Here is a 17,072-nt window from a genome sequence, read left to right as displayed (position 1 = left end):
CTTCCAGCGTGAGTATGTTTTGTTGCCAGTGTCCCAGAGAAGTTCTCATACGAATCAAAAAAGTATTGAAACCTACCAAAATAAACCTTTATTACCATTTAAATACCAACTATAGTAACAACATTCTAAAGATTCATCCAAAATAAAACATTAAAATGTTATATCCTTCTAAAAGAGGTCGCTCGCTCCTGGCCATTTATCATACGTCCGCCAGCCCTGACACCGACCTCGCTCGCTACAACAGAGCTGGCATTAATTTATGAGCATGAACATTTTGACTTCGATTCAGTGGGCAAAAATGTCACGTCCAATGAAGTTATCATTTTCAGTTTCTGAACTTTGACGAGATACCTTGGTATCTTAAGGTGCACGACCTCCTTTATACACATGAGTCTACAGAAAGCTGTAGTGATCTCCATCCTTTTTTTTTCCTCTCTCTAGTTCACATGCACGTAACTGGTAACTGTGCATATAATTGTACACTCATATTTATTTGCTTTACGTTAGGTTACAGAAAAATCAATTTTATCCCAAACTTTGCTTGTCTAAATGTTAATTATTACAATGGGTTTCCCAAGGCTTCATAGTGATTTAATTTTTGCTACAGTACATTAACCAAATTTACACTTTTCATATCACAAGAAATGACTGCAATTTCAGTTTATTAACACTAGTACAAATTAAAGTCAATTTCTGTCACTTCAATGGGCCATTATTACCTAGCTATCTTGCATACAACAGCTTTCCCAGGCCCTACTTCACCTTGCCTGCACCCACTACAGTCAGCTAACAATCAAGTATCTAATTACAATGGCTCTTAACAGAACAAGCTAAAGCTGTTCTCCTTGGATGCTCTCAGGTTGATAAGGGAAATGACCAAACCACTGGACCATTGAGGAGTTTGATGTAATAATCCAGTAAATTAAACTTTTACATGTTTCTTAGATTATGTGCTGTCAATATATTTCGTACTGTAACGTCATTTTCGTGTCTTCCAGATCTCCACCCTCCCTCTACATTTTGCCAAAAATTTCCATCAGGTCCCGGATTCTTTTCAGCAGATACAAGTCCACCCTCCATGAACTTTATGTAAGGGCAACGACGGACATCCTTCAAGACTCGTTGACTTTCCAGTAAAGTAGTAGATGCAGTACAGATCATTAAACTTCTTGAATAAGGTAAAAAATATCATATGAAATGACCCACAAATAAAAATGAGAAGAAAAATTTCGATACAGGGCATGCCAAAATGATCAATTTACTGTACAGTGGTTTGTAGTTCTGAAAATCAGTAAACTTTTAAGTCATTACAAAGTCAGGGACATTTATCCTATATGCTTTTCAATCACTGACCTAATGGCATCACAGGACTTAACAAATAGATTACATTTCATCTGGATTCACTCAAACCGTCTGTTTCCGATCAATAATTAGAAGCTTGTAAACTACCTGGCTCCTTTCCCATAAATTTCACACAATGTAGACATTAACCATTAGTACACATCTTTATAAACATTTGACCACTGCTTGAGAATTAAACAAACAGTTTACCTAATAACTTGGATCTGTACAACTTACAGGCTACAGAGGATCAAGCTTTTCTACAGTTACATCTCTCCATGCCATCAAGTAAACTTGGGTTACACTTTTTCACGAACAAATTTTTTGTCTGCACTTCCTTTAAAAGTCCTTATGGCAAATAATGTCAAAACTTAGTTTATAGGTTTTGGGATTTTTTTTTTTTTTTTTTTTTTACATTTCCATACAAATTTTTCTCTACCTTACATGGCTACACTTTTGCACCAAAGGATGACAAAATAAACATCTTTTCTAGGATAGCAAGAGAAACGTTAGATCTATTATTTATTTGCAGGTACTTCACAGGCATTTTAGGAGTAAATTAATATACAGCTATACATAAAGCAACCAAGAGCACAGACATCAGGTACTCTGATTCAATTTTTTTTTTTTATTCAAAACAAATAAAAACTGCTGCTAAGACTCTGGAATATAGATTAAATCAGCATGGTACAAATAACAGCATCACCTACAATTTCAAATCTCGTGTGTGTGTTTATTCCTCAGATGACTATTTTTGCAGTCCCTATGCAGTAAAATACCTTGCGGAAGACAACCACCATCCACAATAACAATATTTAAACAGCAGGGATAAGAACCATGCTATGGAAGTCTGTCCTTTGCTCTTATTAATTTTTTTTTTCAACATCATACATTGCATTCATTACTAATAAAATTTTAATTATATCAAAGAAAAATTATATAGTACATGATTAAGAATGGTATAAACCAGTTGCTTCTTTACCTATCATGCTTTAGTTGAAGCAGAAAACATTCGCTATATGCTTGGCAGGCCGTCATCCATTTCAGACAAATATACAGTAAACAGGACATGAACGAACTAATGAATAAAAGTATAGTGAGGAAAGCACAAAAAGAACCTACTATGTAAATGTGCTACCTAAACACTTTACCCATCTATAAGTTTTGGTAAAAATTTCAATAAAACATCTTCAGTCACACTTCCTCAAAGATTAAATCACCTTGTAGCCCAATGTCTTTCTAGTACTGTACTGTACTTAACAAGACCCACCCTTCACCCCCAATTTGCAGGCAAGATGAAAAAAAAAAAAGAAACTTTAAAAACTGTATGCAAATCAAATACAAAAGCTTGTAGGTAAATATAAACTTTCTGCTTTAAGGAAACTTCGGAAAAAGTACTTGCAAAGTTCAAGTCTATATTGGAAATGAGGACATTTTTTCTTTAATACAGACCCCACGAAGAGGAAGAATAACTAAGAGAATGAAAACACATAAGAACAACATTCTCCAAGTAACTATCTTCACTTCTTTAGTATTAAAAAAACGAAACATATAACAATGGGGAAAAAAAAAGCAATTCAGGAATATAAGTTGCCCACACACTGCCCTACAGTAATATAGAAAAAGATAAAATGCAACCCACACTCACTTATACATATGTACAAAGTGACAGAAGTTTATAAATGTTGTACTATACAGTAAGTGGAAACTACAGTTCTAAGATTCTACTCATGTTAACATATTGATGAAAATGCAACTGTCTGACAGAATGAAAAATAAAATGAGATATCAAGCTTTCCAACCCAAGGTTTTGACTACCATCTGCCAAGAGTAGATAGGAATGTAATCGGCAACTAAAAGTTCAGACCATGCAAACTGGCTTCAACTGTATTTCAGAAATCATAGAGCTGGAAAGTGGGCAATTTTTGTTCCATAACACTAAGAAAAAAGTATGAACAATTACTGTATTTATCTAAGTTACCGTGCATAAAAAAAAGAAAAGAAAAAAAAAGGAGTGCTGGAATGTACAAATTATATAAACTGATGAAAAAACAATTATACATTTTCCCCACTTGGGAAAATTACCTGTCAAGACAACAGTCTACTGAGCATTTCACTATAGTTTCATATCTAAGTTGAAAAAAGTTCAATAACTTCCAAGAAGTATACATCAAAAAGAATATGTGTTAAGTTCTCTATATATCAGGGAATACCATACAATTTACTGCCATTCTTGGGTAAAATGATCTGTAATAAATTCTAATATCAAGAAGTACGATACAATTTACGGCATTCTTGGGCAACATGATCTGTAATAACCTACGTAAAAATGGAAATGTAGGGAAAGAAAGAAGAAGATTGTGCATAAAGTAGTCCATTGAAATTAATGAAACTTTAGGACTGTCCACTATAATAAAAATTAGAGCTTATAAAACCTAAGAGGCCCTATTGGAAGTTGAGACAAATGAAAACTATATCCAGTAATTAACATAACAAGTAAAGAGCACCAGGCATCTTTTGTGACATCTAACTGTTAGTGCTGGATTTCATCTATCATCATATGTATCTTACTGCAACATCATCATAAAACCTCAAGACTGAAAAATATCTATAAAACTAAATTTTACACCAAAACAAGAGAAGACTTTTGCATAGTATATACACGAGAGAGAGAGAGAGAGAGAGAGAGAGAGAGAGAGAGAGAGAGAGAGAGAGAGAGAGAGAGAGAGAATTATGGCACCAAAGGACAAATGGATTAACTGCCATTCAGCTACAAAAGCAATAGGTGAACTGTCAAGACGCTACAGGGACAAACTGATTTGCTGTTAGGCACCTAAATCTCATGAGACAACTGTGTAACTGTGTATGCCAAAAGAAAATACTCCACAGGAATGTATTCACTAAATTAAAAAAGAAAAAAAAAAAAACTGGAAGGACTAGATTTGGAGAATTTTCCAATAGACATCACAAGAATATGTAAGTTCATGACACAGAAAAACAAAGCATGATCATTACTATGTGCAATACATGCAATCTTCAAAGATTTAATGCTATAATATGCCAATTATGACAAAAATTTCAAGTATGCACATGCAATTAGTTCTGTACTGTTTTTGGATCTTCGACAAAAAACACAGCTGACCTCATTATCACAACAATTTGATGATGGTAATTTGGAAGAGTCCCTGCTCATCTACTTCAAAACTGTGAAAAGCCAAGGCATATTATCATTTTCATTTCCAGAATCTTAGCAAGTTTTCACAACAGGCAAAAAAAAAAAAAAAAAAAAAAAAAGAATGAAATAGATTCAATAATGCAAAGGTTAAATCTGCTTCATGGTAATTACAATGATATCCTTATAATGAATAATAGAGCCTATGAAAACAAAAAAGATGATTCTGGGTGCATAAAATGTAAATAACAATAGGATCCATTACTAGTAAGAGGCATTGGAAGTTACTTGTACTTAAGAACATATTATATACTTTTATCTATCTGTGACCATCAGTAGAACAGAGCAACTAAAGATTAAATATGGCTTCAACTGACATCTCCTCTGACTCACGTTACTGAAGGACACTTTTTATCAGCATTTGGTATTTACAACGAGTGCAAAAAACTAAATACATTATTCACAGAGGCGTAACTCTTCCTCAAAGGAATTGAGAAAGACATTAATAAACTATTTACAATTCTGTATGTACACAAATATCATGCAGTACACTCCTAAGCCCATTGAAAGGGCCATATTTTGATACAAGACAAGGGAATATAGTACATGTAAAATTTAACCGTTTGCATAACACTGCACATGAGTTTCTAACAAAGTGCATAAACAAAAGTATCACTAATTTGTGCAAAACTAATGTTTCCACTAATTTTGTATCAATGTGGCTTTGTAAAGACCTTGTCCCTTCAAAAAAAAAAAAGTACCTTGAAGAAATGCCTGAAAGAAGGTAAAATGTATAACAAATTTATAATAGGAAAAGACCTTTCTCCATTATCCTGTTAAAAATAAACTTGACCCCAATATACTGAATTACATACTGTAATTAAGACTGTAGTAAATAATAAATTATTCTAGTCCAAATATACGTACATCTGAAAACAGCCCTTCAAGAAGAACAGCATATTTCTTCAAAAAAACCAAAAAGGCTGTAAGGTGTTTTCATTAACTTAATTTTATTCTGCTCAACAGCCTCATTCTTAAGGTTGTGCAGGAGCAATTTGTTTCAAGAACTGTGTGACATGCTTTGATTTAATGCATCAGTGACCAATTCCCCTTCAAAAAATCAAACAAATAGAGCAACCCATCTGATTTATGAAAAGACAAACATGAAAAAATGAGTTTAGAGAACCTTTATCATTATGTATTATTGAAAAAGAGATTAGGAAGCTTTTGTCACTCCGTATTACCAAGGGAAAATAGCACAAAATTTAACATGGAAAAAAAGATTAAGGATGCCTTAATCATTCCACATAATCACACATAAATGATGTTATAACAGGTTTTGCAGCATTCCTTTTATAGCTCCGTTGCAAAGCTTTCAGCCTTTTCCTTCTCATCCAGTCCTTCTGGTCTGCCCAATCAAAGATTGATATAATATTAACCTTATCAAAAATTAATTTGTGCAAGCACTCAAGTTTCTTCTATTAAATAATTCATAATGAAAGGTTTACCTTACTGGCTTACAAAACTATCAAAATTTCAATTCACCTCAAAGAGCCCGTACCATCACAAGGCTGGCTAAATCTACCTACCTCAAAGACTATTAAAACTGGCAAGTATAAATGATAAAACTTGAATATTTACAGCAATGCCATAAGTCTATTTAAAAAATCGATAATGGCATTCAATCATTTTTAGTACATGTAAACTCTACAGCCAGTATTCTATTCACTTTGAGGCATTATTCACATTCTCTTCAGGTGCTTTGATGTCGTACTGCCCAGGACCAAGGTAAGTCACCCCTTTACTTTAAAAAAATAGAGGAAAGGCTTTTATGGAAATGTTCCCAATGACAGAGCTCTTATATTTTCAAAGTCCCCCTTAATACTACTTTACAGACGCACGCACCACTGTCTTTTTTCTGATATGTTGCTTATACATATATAGACTGGTTTTCATTAATTTATCTTAACTCATGGGTCTTCTCTTCACTGTTATATACAATCTACTTTGCAGACCTCTGCTTTGCAACTCAAAAGTCTTTCATGGCTTGTTCCACCTACATAAATACAGATGCTGAATATCAATAGTAATATTAATAACAACAGTCATAACAATAATTAAAATGTTTTCAGTTCCAGTCAACAAACTGTGGGTTTTGATCATTACAGCCTAACAGAGATGGAAGTCACAGATAATTGGACTAGAATACATGCTAAAAGTTCGGTCACCTTACAAAGCAGACTACTAAAAAAAATTTCTTGTGCTTTTGAAACAAAGAATCCTCAAGAACATAAAAATTAATGAGAAACTTTTGTGTCTGTAAAATTTGTGCATTCTTACATTAATCAGCTGTTTCGATTGCTGTGTTCGTCAATAAGCATAACTGTTGAAAAATGGTAACTTGCTCTGATAATGGTAAATATGATATCACATTTTCATATGATAAAAGGCTCTCTCCTTCAGCTTTCTCCTCATCATTAAGTTCAGGCGTTAAAAGTCTCAACCGCAATACTTCAAAAAGCTTAGTCCACTCAGATTCATCAGCCGGAAGAACATACTCCTCTGCCCCCATGTCTTTCTGGGAAGTATCATCCTGAGAAACACTCACCACAGAACCATCTTGCACAACATAGGTTCCAGGTTCACCACTTTCAACCAATACTGCAGATGTTCCACCACTATTACTAGTACTATTTACAAACAGTGACGGTGTTGCAACATCAGCCTGCATCAACACAGATGATGTTGGTACCTGATCCTTTTTGTTTTTAAATGCTGCTACAGCTGCAGGACCAACTCCAGTTGATACAATCACTGCAGTCCCATCTTCACTTTTTAGCTGAGTCTGACAAAACTCTTTCATATACTGATCTACAGTGAGAGTCCCTTCCTCTAGCTTTAATGTTCCAGCCGTTATTACTTGGTGTCCTTCAAACCCTTCAGCGGTGCCTGTTAACATAACCCCACCTAATTCGTCACTAATAACCTTCCCCTTTTCAAAGGAATTCTGCTTCAGCCTCTTACGATTTCCATTTCTGAACTTGTCTCTTGCGTGTCTCTCCATCACTCTTCTCATGAGATCCTGAGGATGATCGTCTTCACTGTGTGTGTGCTGAGGATAATACACCATTTGAGTTTCCCCATCAAAGTCCTCAGTACTAGGATTATACTGAACCTTGAGATGGATACGAGCATGGCAATTGCTTGAGCGCTGGATTCGCACAAACCATCTACGTTTGATTTTGCTGGGCGAGTCTCCATCAGAGGAATCTCCCTCCTTTTTTTCTTTAAACTGGTCCATCTGAAACAAACAGGCACATTGCTTGTATAAAATATGACAAATTTTTAACCAATTTGTATTTTTCATAACTAACAAACCTTCGGTCTTAACATTAGGATAATACTAGCGCCAAGCTGGAAACCAGTAGATTTAAAATCAAACTTGAGAGATCCTGGGACTATTGGCATCTATACCAGGTCACAGAGCATGTAGTACCCAGAATGCCCTCGGCGTCCCGTGACCCAACAGTTACTTTCTTACCACCTTTAAGATAGGACGTGATTACTAACCATCGGAAGGAAACTAATGATGGGCAACTTCTAATAAAAACAAATAAAATTAATTAAAAATGAGAGAGCACTGGCAATTTTAGGAGAGTGGGGATAGGGATTAAAATCACTTACTGGTGAGATAAAATGACAAGTTTAGTGAAGGAAAGTCAGATTACCAGAGGAGCAACTGCAAGACATAAAGATGATAATTTGCAGGAGTACAAGAGGATGGTTAAGAAAGTAAAAAGAAGTAAGGGGAGAAAAAGAACGAAAAAAGGTGAGGTCTGATTGTATCCTATACCACAAATAACAGAAAAGTTCAATGTTGCCTTACTTAAGTTTTCCCCGTAAGACTATTAATGCAACTGAAAAACCTGGTTTGGTTCACCCAGTGTACATATGCATAAAGAAAGTGAGAGAGAAAATCTGGTGAATCAGAAAATCATTATTTTCATGAGTAAAACTTACTTTGGCGGTGTGAAAGCGATGGCAGACCAACTGGATGAGTTTTACATCTTGCTTTTCAATACGAGTAGTGTCTCTTATGTATCGGACATTGTACTTCTTTTCTTCCCCACTAAGCCACTGGTAAAAAAGTGGTAAGGTTTTAAATGTCTTGAATTCCCGTGGTACAACAATCCCATGCACTTCTTCCATGTGTTTGAAAAGCAATTTTACCTGAAAAAATAGTATTATTGTCACTATTATTCTGAAGATGAGCACTATTCATGATGAACCAACCTCTAGGCCCACCGACTTGAAACTCAAGCTTCCACACAATATGGTGTCCATTTGAAAGAAATTGCAGAAGATAATATGAAATACAGAAAGAAGACATCAGTTATTAGAAGAAAAATAAAATTAATTTATTATTGTACAGTATTAAGTAAGAAAAAATATAAATAAATGATTGAAGTACAAGATGAATTGTTTTAGGGTGGCAATCTAATGGATCCTTGCTTGAACTTTTGTGATAATCAACTTCAAATCATATTAACAATGAATTAAAAAGACAATACTGGATAACATTATCATACAGGTACATGGCATGTGACTCTCCTAATAAAATACCTGATAAAAGGTGAGATGACTACAGCCTGGTTCTTGACATCTAAAACTTCCAGGTTTAGGAGAACCAGACTTGCTCTGTTGATTTAAATCACTGCATACCTCACGAACATGTCGGAGGAAGTCAAAATGCTTTGAAAATACTTGCTGACATTCCTGTGAACACACAGAATGATATGAATGAATGAATGATTAGAAGTTTTCTGGCATCCTGACATCGAAGGTCATTGACGCCGAACAATGATATGAAGACATATCATTAGGCTTACTTTGAAAAATGCTTTAACAGCAATAAAATAAAATGAAAATATACGTACATATAACGAAAAATAGGGTATATAATGTTTTCAACATCCCTCATAATAATTATGATACACAAAACTGAATGTATATTTGATTTGTACAACCCATTTTCAACGAAAAAGGACTTGACACCATAAACGGATTTATATATATATAATAAAACTTACATTACACTGCCAGCTCTGTCTTGGCTTCTTACGCAATAGGACGGTTTTCTCTGGGAGGGAATCGTCAGCCCTGGTATCAGCCAATGAGAGGAGACTCTTTGTATCTTTTACTTTCACATCAACATCTATACCCAGGTCCATAAGGCATCCATCATCATCGGTTTCAACTCCATGGCAATTGATATAATGCTCCACCTGGGACAGATCAATAAATTATTATTAATGCAGTTGACAAAAATATTGAAGCCCAAAATTAACATATTCCAATAATTGAGAATCATAACATGATAACAATGTTACAATCACATTATAAAAAACCAGAATCATCCCATTCTGGTTTATAGCTACTTTACAGATACATTAATGCCACTCATGATGAACAGTCTCAAAATGACATTGCAGGCCTCATCAGCTCCACTTACCATATCTTCTCGTGATTCAATTTCTTCACCACAAAACCCACACTCCATGCACTCATCATCCGGAGGTTCTTCTTTCATGTTGGACTCTTCTTCAGGTACTGTAAATATTAAACAGGAGGATTTACACGTCATTTTTTTTAAATTTCAGACAATTATCTCTAAAAATGTTAAACAGGAATTAGATATGAGAAGTGGGGAAATTAAATTACTTTTATGAAAATCAGCTTATTTCCTTCAACTCTTATGAACTTGAAAAACCTATGCGGGAACATTTCTCTCAGTATTGTTTTTGCAAATAATTAAAAACCATAATTTTACAAAGCGTTTGATGATATGGTATACATAACTGCTTGTTGATGTTTTGGTTCAAAACACGCTCAAGCTTACCAAAAGCATGCAATGTAGCATACTAAACTCAGTACTATACTCAAATGATTTAATATGCAGTACAGCAAAAACTCTGCACTGAGACTGTGATTTGATTATTGAAGACAATTCACATATTACAACAAAATAGAGGAAATTTGTAACAAACAACTAGCCTCAGAAGCAAATATTAATACCTGAACGAAAAAACAAAATCTCATCGTGCGGTCAAATTTTGGTACCTAAAAAAACAACAAGCATTAACCAGTTCAGGCTCTGCTTTTTAAGGCTGAATTTTCAATGAATCGTCCCCCAGCTATGTTTCACAAAATAGCATCTTAGGAAATTTATTCTCTGTAACTGTACATTCAAAAACTAATTTATAACAACATTAATTAACAGTGATATTCAGACCTAGTGTGTATAAATAAGAATCTTGTAACACTTCTCAATTACAAAGAAATACAGGCAGTCCCCAGTTCTGACGGGGTTCCGTTCTTGCGCTGCGTTTTAAGCTGAAATTTGTCATAATTCCAAACATCATCAAAAATCTTCTAAAACCCTAAGAAAACCTTACTTTTAATGGTTTGGGGTGTATTGAAAATTATGTAAAATGATATTGTTATGATACAATAAAGTTTCATACATACTTACCTGGCAGATATATACGATTAGGGCCCACCCAGCCTCCCCGCAAGGAGACAGGTGGAAGAGAAAAAATATGATAGAAAACAGGAATGGTTCCTAGTCCTGCCACCCAGGGCAGGCCGGTAGATCACCTGACCTACCTGTAGCGAGTGGCGCGAAATTTGAATTTCTGTCGGGGACGACGGAGTCTTAGCTATGTATATATCTGCCAGGTAAGTATGTATGAAACTTTATTGTATCATAACAATATCATTTTCATACAATCAACTTACCTGTCAGATATATACATAGCTGATTGGCACCCTTCGGTGGAGGGTAAGAGAGAGCTACTTCTGGAATAAACAGGTAAACAACATATGTTGTAGGTATAAAAAAAAACCTTGGTTCCTACCTGATAGGTGGTAGACTTTGTGGCTGTAGCCCAGGAGTCTGCATCACCTCAAGAAACTTTAGCGAGATATGTGATCTATGGCCAAGAGTTCTTGTGGGTCTGCCGAAGGGGTCTTATCCACTTACTCGGCAGAGCCTGAAAGGACTTTGTCAATGGGTGCTGATCCACTTATATGACAACACGCCTTATGAAGGAGCACACAACCAATCCCGACCACCTGATCCTAACCACCATGTTAGTATTAAAAATTGCTCCGAGTTATCCCCAAACTCTTCACAACAACCATAACTCTAAACCAACTTGCACACGCACACATTAATTTTCCAAAAAAAATTTTTATGATACTCATCTAATAAAAGATATCACAAGGTGCAGGTGCCTGTGCGGCACCTGCACCTGTTCAGCAGAAAGTCCAGAACATATCTATTAGACTTATGCATCATGTAAAGGATTGGTGTTAGCTCCTGTACCCAGGATTGTGCCCGCCGACACGAAAGGACCTAAAGAAAAACATTTTTCGTAGGTCACACGAACGTCCTTCAAATAGTGAGAAGCAAACACTGAATTACACCTCCAATATGTCGCTTCCAAGATATTCTTTAGTGACATATTTCTCTGAAAAGAAAGAGATGTAGCGACCGCTCTCACCTCATGAGCTCTCACTCTCAGGAGTTCGAAAGAGTCATCCGTGCAAGCCTTATGAGCGTCAGTAATGACGTTCCTGACAAAAAAGGCTAAAGCATTCTTGGACATAGGTCTTGATGGATCCTTCACCGAGCACCAGAGACCTTGTCTTGAACCTCCCAACTGTTTCTTTCTCTGCATGTAAAACTTTAAAGCCCTTACTGGGCAAAGAGACCTCTCCGTTTCCCTGCCGACGAGACCCAATAAGCCTTTAACTTCGAAGTTTCTCGGCCAGGGATTCGAAGGATTTTCATTCTTCGCCAAAAATAAATCTTTGAATGAACAGATGTCTGAATCTAGTTTAAAACCCACTTTATCACTAAGGGCGTGCAGCTCACTAACTCTTTTAGCCGTCGCCAGTGACAAAAGAAACAAACATTTTCTCGTTAGGTCACAAAAAGAGGCCAAATGCAGAGGTTCCAATCTTGCCGAGGACAAGAATTTCAGAACCACGTCGAGATTCCAGTTAGGGGGAGATGTAATCTTAGACTTCATGGTCTCAAAAGATCTAATCAGATCATGTAGATCTCTATCATTTCCCAGATCTAGGCCTCTATTCCTAAAGACGGCCGAAAGCATACTCCTATAGCCCTTTATAGTGGCTACGGAGAGAAGAGATTCCTCTCTCAAAAATAACAGAAAATCAGTGATATCTGTTACAGAGGTACTGGAGGAGGACAACTTCTTCGACTTGCACCACCTTCTAAAAACTTCCCACATCGATTGGTAAACTTGGATAGTGGAAGTTCTCCGGGCTCTAGCGATCGAGCTTGCTGCCTTGCGAGAAAAGCCTCTCGCTCTGACAAGTCTTTCGATAGTCGAAAGGCAGTCAGAGCGAGAGCGGGGAGGTTTTGATGAAATCTCTCGAAGTGTGGTTGTCTGAGAAGATCCTTCCTTTGTGGGAGGGATCTGGGGAAGTCTACCATCCACTCCAGCACCTCCGTGAACCACTCTTGAGCTGGCCAAAAGGGGGCTATCAGGGTCATTTTCGTCCCCTTTGATGTCACAAACTTCCTGAGCACTTGCCCCAGAATCTTGAATGGGGGAAATGCGTAAACGTCTACATGAGACCAATCTAGAAGGAGGGCGTCTACTGTTAGAGCTCTGGGATCTTCTACTACTGAGCAAAAGACTTCCAGTCTTTTTGAGAGGAACGTGGCAAAGAGGTCGACATGAGGAGTCCCCCAAAGAGACCAGAGATTCCGACAAACTTCTGAGTGGAGGGTCCATTCGGTATGAAGGACCTGGTTCCTCCTGCTCAGCCTGTCTGCTCTCACGTTCCTTACTCCTTGAACAAACCTTGTCAAAAGAGAGATGTTCCTCTGTGATGTCCACAAAAGAAGGTCTCTTGCGAGCTCGTATAGGGCATACGAGTGTGTCCCTCCTTGCTTTCGAATGTAGGCAAGGGCGGTTGTGTTGTCCGCATTCACTTGGACTATCTTGTTCCTCATTAAAGGTTCGAAGCTCTTTAGGGCCAGGTGTACGGCAAACAGCTCTTTGCAGTTTATGTGCCAGGACACTTGAAGAGCATTCCAGGTGCCTGACACCTCTCTCTTTCCCAAGGTTGCTCCCCAACCTTTTTCCGACGCGTCGGAAAACAATACAAGGTTCGGGTTCTGAGTTTCTAGGGAAGTACCCTTGTTTTCCTTCAGTGGGAGTAACCATTCTAAGTGGCGCTTCATCCAAACTGGAATGGGAAAACTGTCCGAAAGAAGTCCTGTCTTCATGTTCCACGATCTTCTGAGGAAGAACTGAAGCGGACGGAGATGAAGTCTTCCTAGAGGAAAGAACTGTTCGAGCGAGGAAAGTGTCCCTAATAGGCTCAACCATTCCCTCGCCGAAGTACATTCTTTCCCTAAGAAGAGAGAGACTTTCTCTAAGCCTCTCGTTAGTGTCTCTTGAGAAGGAAATACTCGAAAACCCTGAGAATCCATCCGAATCCCCAGATAGACCAAGTTCTGGCTGGGGATCAGTTGGGACTTCTCGAGGTTCACGAGCAATCCTAAGGTCTTTATCAGGTTTAGTGTCAAAGCAAGGTCCTCCAAACACTGTTTCTCTGACTTTGCTCTGATGAGCCAGTCGTCCAGGTACAGAGAGATACTGATACCTTTCAGGTGAAGCCATCTCGCCACATTTTTCATAAGGCTCGTGAAGACCTGAGGAGCCGTAGAAAGGCCGAAACACAAAGCTCTGAATTGGAATATCCTTCCCCCCGTCATGAAACGGAGGTACTTCTTCGACGAAGGATGAATCGGGACGTGAAAATAGGCATCCTGGAGATCCAGAGACACCATCCAATCCCCTTGGCAAAGAGCCGCAAGGACTGATGCAGAAGTCTCCTTGGAGAACTTCTGTTTCTGAACAAACTTGTTCAGAGCGCTGACATCTAGAACTGGTCTCCAGCCCCCCCGAGGCTTTCGCAACCAAGAAAAGGCGATTGTAAAACCCTGGGAAGCTTTGATCCAGCACTAGCTCTATTGCTCTCTTGTCCCACATTTGATCCACCATTCGTTGAAGAGTATCTTTCAACACAGGGTCCTTGTAATTGGCGGACAATTCCCGCGGAGTTGACGTCAGGGGAGGATTGTCCAGGAGAGGGATGAGGTATCCTTTTTTGTAGAACAGACATTGACCAAGCGTCTGTATCGATGAGAGTCCAGGCTTCCGCAAACCCCCGGAGCCTGGCACCTACTGGTGTTTGGAGGAACGTCACTTCACTTTCCCCTTTTAAAGGGATGGAAAGAAGCTCTACCTCTCTTCTCAGTCGCTTCCTTTAGGAGGAGCTCTAGAGGGAGGACCTCCTCGAAAGGGCTGCAGAGGCGTAGTAACACCTTTCTTCTCTCCCACCATCACTGGTCTCTTTTTCCTGGACGATTGAAGGAGAAGATCCTGTGTCGCTTTCTCCGTCAGCGAACGGGAAATGTCCCTCACCAACTGCGAAGGGAACAGAAAGTCAGATCTGGGAGCGAATAACAAAGCTGCCCTTTGCGAATGCGAAACTGCTTTCGTCAGAAAAGCGCTAAAAACAGATCTCTTCTTCAAGAGACCGGCTCCAAATAAAAAAGAGACTTCCCCTGAGCCGTCCTGTACCGCCTTGTCAATGCACGACAAGATCGCAAGGAGTACGTCAGGATCGAGTCCTTCCGAGGCATGGGCCTTCTTGGCCATCACCCCAAGGGACCAATCCAGGAAGTTGAAGACTTCCAAAATATGAAAAAGTCCCTTGAGGAGATGATCCAACTCCGAAAGACCCCAAGTTATTCTAGCCGTATGAAGGCTATGTCTCCTGGATGCGTCTACCAGACTGGAAAAGTCAGCTTCAGCCGAAGCTAGGGAGAGTGAGTCCCATCTTTCTACCCCAGTCTGGTACCAAATACCTCTCTTGCCCGTAAGTCTAGCGGGAGGCATGCAGAACACCGTTCTAACTAACTCCTTTTTGGTTAGCATCCAGCTATCCAGAGACTGAAGAGCTCTCTTCATAGAAATCGTCGGCCTCATCTTCAGAAAAGCAGACGACTTTGGCGTCTTGGAGCATGAAAAAAGTGAGCGAGGAGAAGGAGGAGCGGCAGGGGTCAAGGCATCTCCATATTCCTGAAGAAGGAGAGCTGTCAAAACTTTATAGTTAGACAGCCCTTCTCTGCCGTGAGTCTCGTCTTCTGAGTCCTCTTCCAAGATAGGATCAGAAGGAGAATTCAATTCTCGTTCTGGGTCTTCCTGCCCAATTACTCTCTCTGCGGGAGACAAACTCCTAATTGGAGAGGGGCTAAGAGCATGTACAGAGCCCCTATGAAACAAATCAGACGTCTCGCGCCTGGTTAGCTCCTTGCGCTTGGCTGGCGCCTCGCGCCTGGCTGGTGCCTCGCGCCTCTCTGAAACCTCACGCCTGGCTGACGCCTCGCGCCTGGCTGGCGCCTCACGCCTTTCTGGCGCTATATCCTTGTTTGGATGACGCTTGTCTGGCACCTCGCGCCTGGCTGAATCCTCGTGCCTGGCTGCATCCTCGCGCTTGGCTGGCGCCTCGCGCTTGGCTGACGCTGCTGGCTTGGCAGACGTATCACGTCTGGCTAAATCCTCGCGCCTGTAAAGTTGCTCGCGCTTATCTGGCGCTTCAATCCTATAAGACGCTTCTCGTCTGGAAGAAAACTCGCGCTTGACTGGCGCCTCTCGCTTGTCTGGCGCCTCGCGCTTATCTGGCGCTTCATATTCGTTGTATGAGTCTCTATCGGAAGAGATCTCACGCCTATAATACGCCTCACGTCCCACAGGAGCCTCACTCCTGGCGGGAGAAGGAAGACGAGACTTCTTGACAGGAAGCCTCACGTCTTTCCTACGAGGAGGATCCTTCGAAAGGACTCCTACCAAGGCGGATAACTGTTCTTGTACAGCCAAAATAATCCTCTTGGAAGCTTCTCCGGCGTCTTCTTCAACGGGAGAGGGAGACCTCGAAGGAGTTTTGTCCAAGCCAGGGGACGTCAAAACCCTCTTAGCTTTCTTGATCGAGGGAGGCGCTTCTTCCAAAAACCGTTCGGGCTTGAATCCAACATAGGTTCTTTCCAGTGCCTTTTCAGGGGCCTGAAAGGTCCAAGAATCCTTCCACCCTCGTTTAGGAGAGGGAGAGGCGGACGAAGAGAAGCACTCTCTGAGGACGCTTTTTCCTTATAGCGGTCCTGAGCAGTTCTTGTCTAACTACAGAGCCTGCTGAAGGGACGCCTGACCGGGGGGAATTCTCCACAACCTCCGTACGGCTTTCGACTTTTCTTCTCCTCTGGGCTTGGGAGCTTGAAAGAGGTCTAGGCCTGGGAGCGTCGCAGAGACGGTCAGACGCCCCCTCCACAACACTGGGGGCACTCACTTCACTAAAATAATCACTTTCACAATCCTTACCTTTCATGGCAGCCATTTTGGATTTCATCCTATGAAGTGTAGCTTTCAGATCAGCAATTTCCGAGGCTGAATCT

General features: G+C 39.5%; 1 protein-coding gene across 1 annotated transcript in view; it reads right to left on the bottom strand.

The window, feature by feature from the left end:
* Nucleotides 1-1,850: 1,850 nt before the first annotated feature.
* LOC135206055 (uncharacterized) overlaps nucleotides 1,851-17,072 on the bottom strand; it is a 53,970-nt gene continuing 38,748 nt past the window's right edge. Inside the window, exons 10-14 of the mRNA XM_064237244.1 lie at nucleotides 10,026-10,123; nucleotides 9,604-9,798; nucleotides 9,137-9,289; nucleotides 8,534-8,743; nucleotides 1,851-7,814 (exon numbers count right to left, since the gene is read on the bottom strand). Coding sequence (XP_064093314.1) covers nucleotides 6,855-7,814; nucleotides 8,534-8,743; nucleotides 9,137-9,289; nucleotides 9,604-9,798; nucleotides 10,026-10,123 — 1,616 coding nt within the window. The 3' untranslated portion in view covers nucleotides 1,851-6,854. The remainder of the gene's footprint in view (nucleotides 7,815-8,533; nucleotides 8,744-9,136; nucleotides 9,290-9,603; nucleotides 9,799-10,025; nucleotides 10,124-17,072) is intronic.

The sequence above is a fragment of the Macrobrachium nipponense genome, chromosome 29 (assembly GCF_015104395.2).
Source record: "Macrobrachium nipponense isolate FS-2020 chromosome 29, ASM1510439v2, whole genome shotgun sequence".
Taxonomy (NCBI): Eukaryota; Metazoa; Arthropoda; class Malacostraca; order Decapoda; family Palaemonidae; genus Macrobrachium; species Macrobrachium nipponense.
This window is presented reverse-complemented; position numbering and strand designations above follow the sequence as displayed.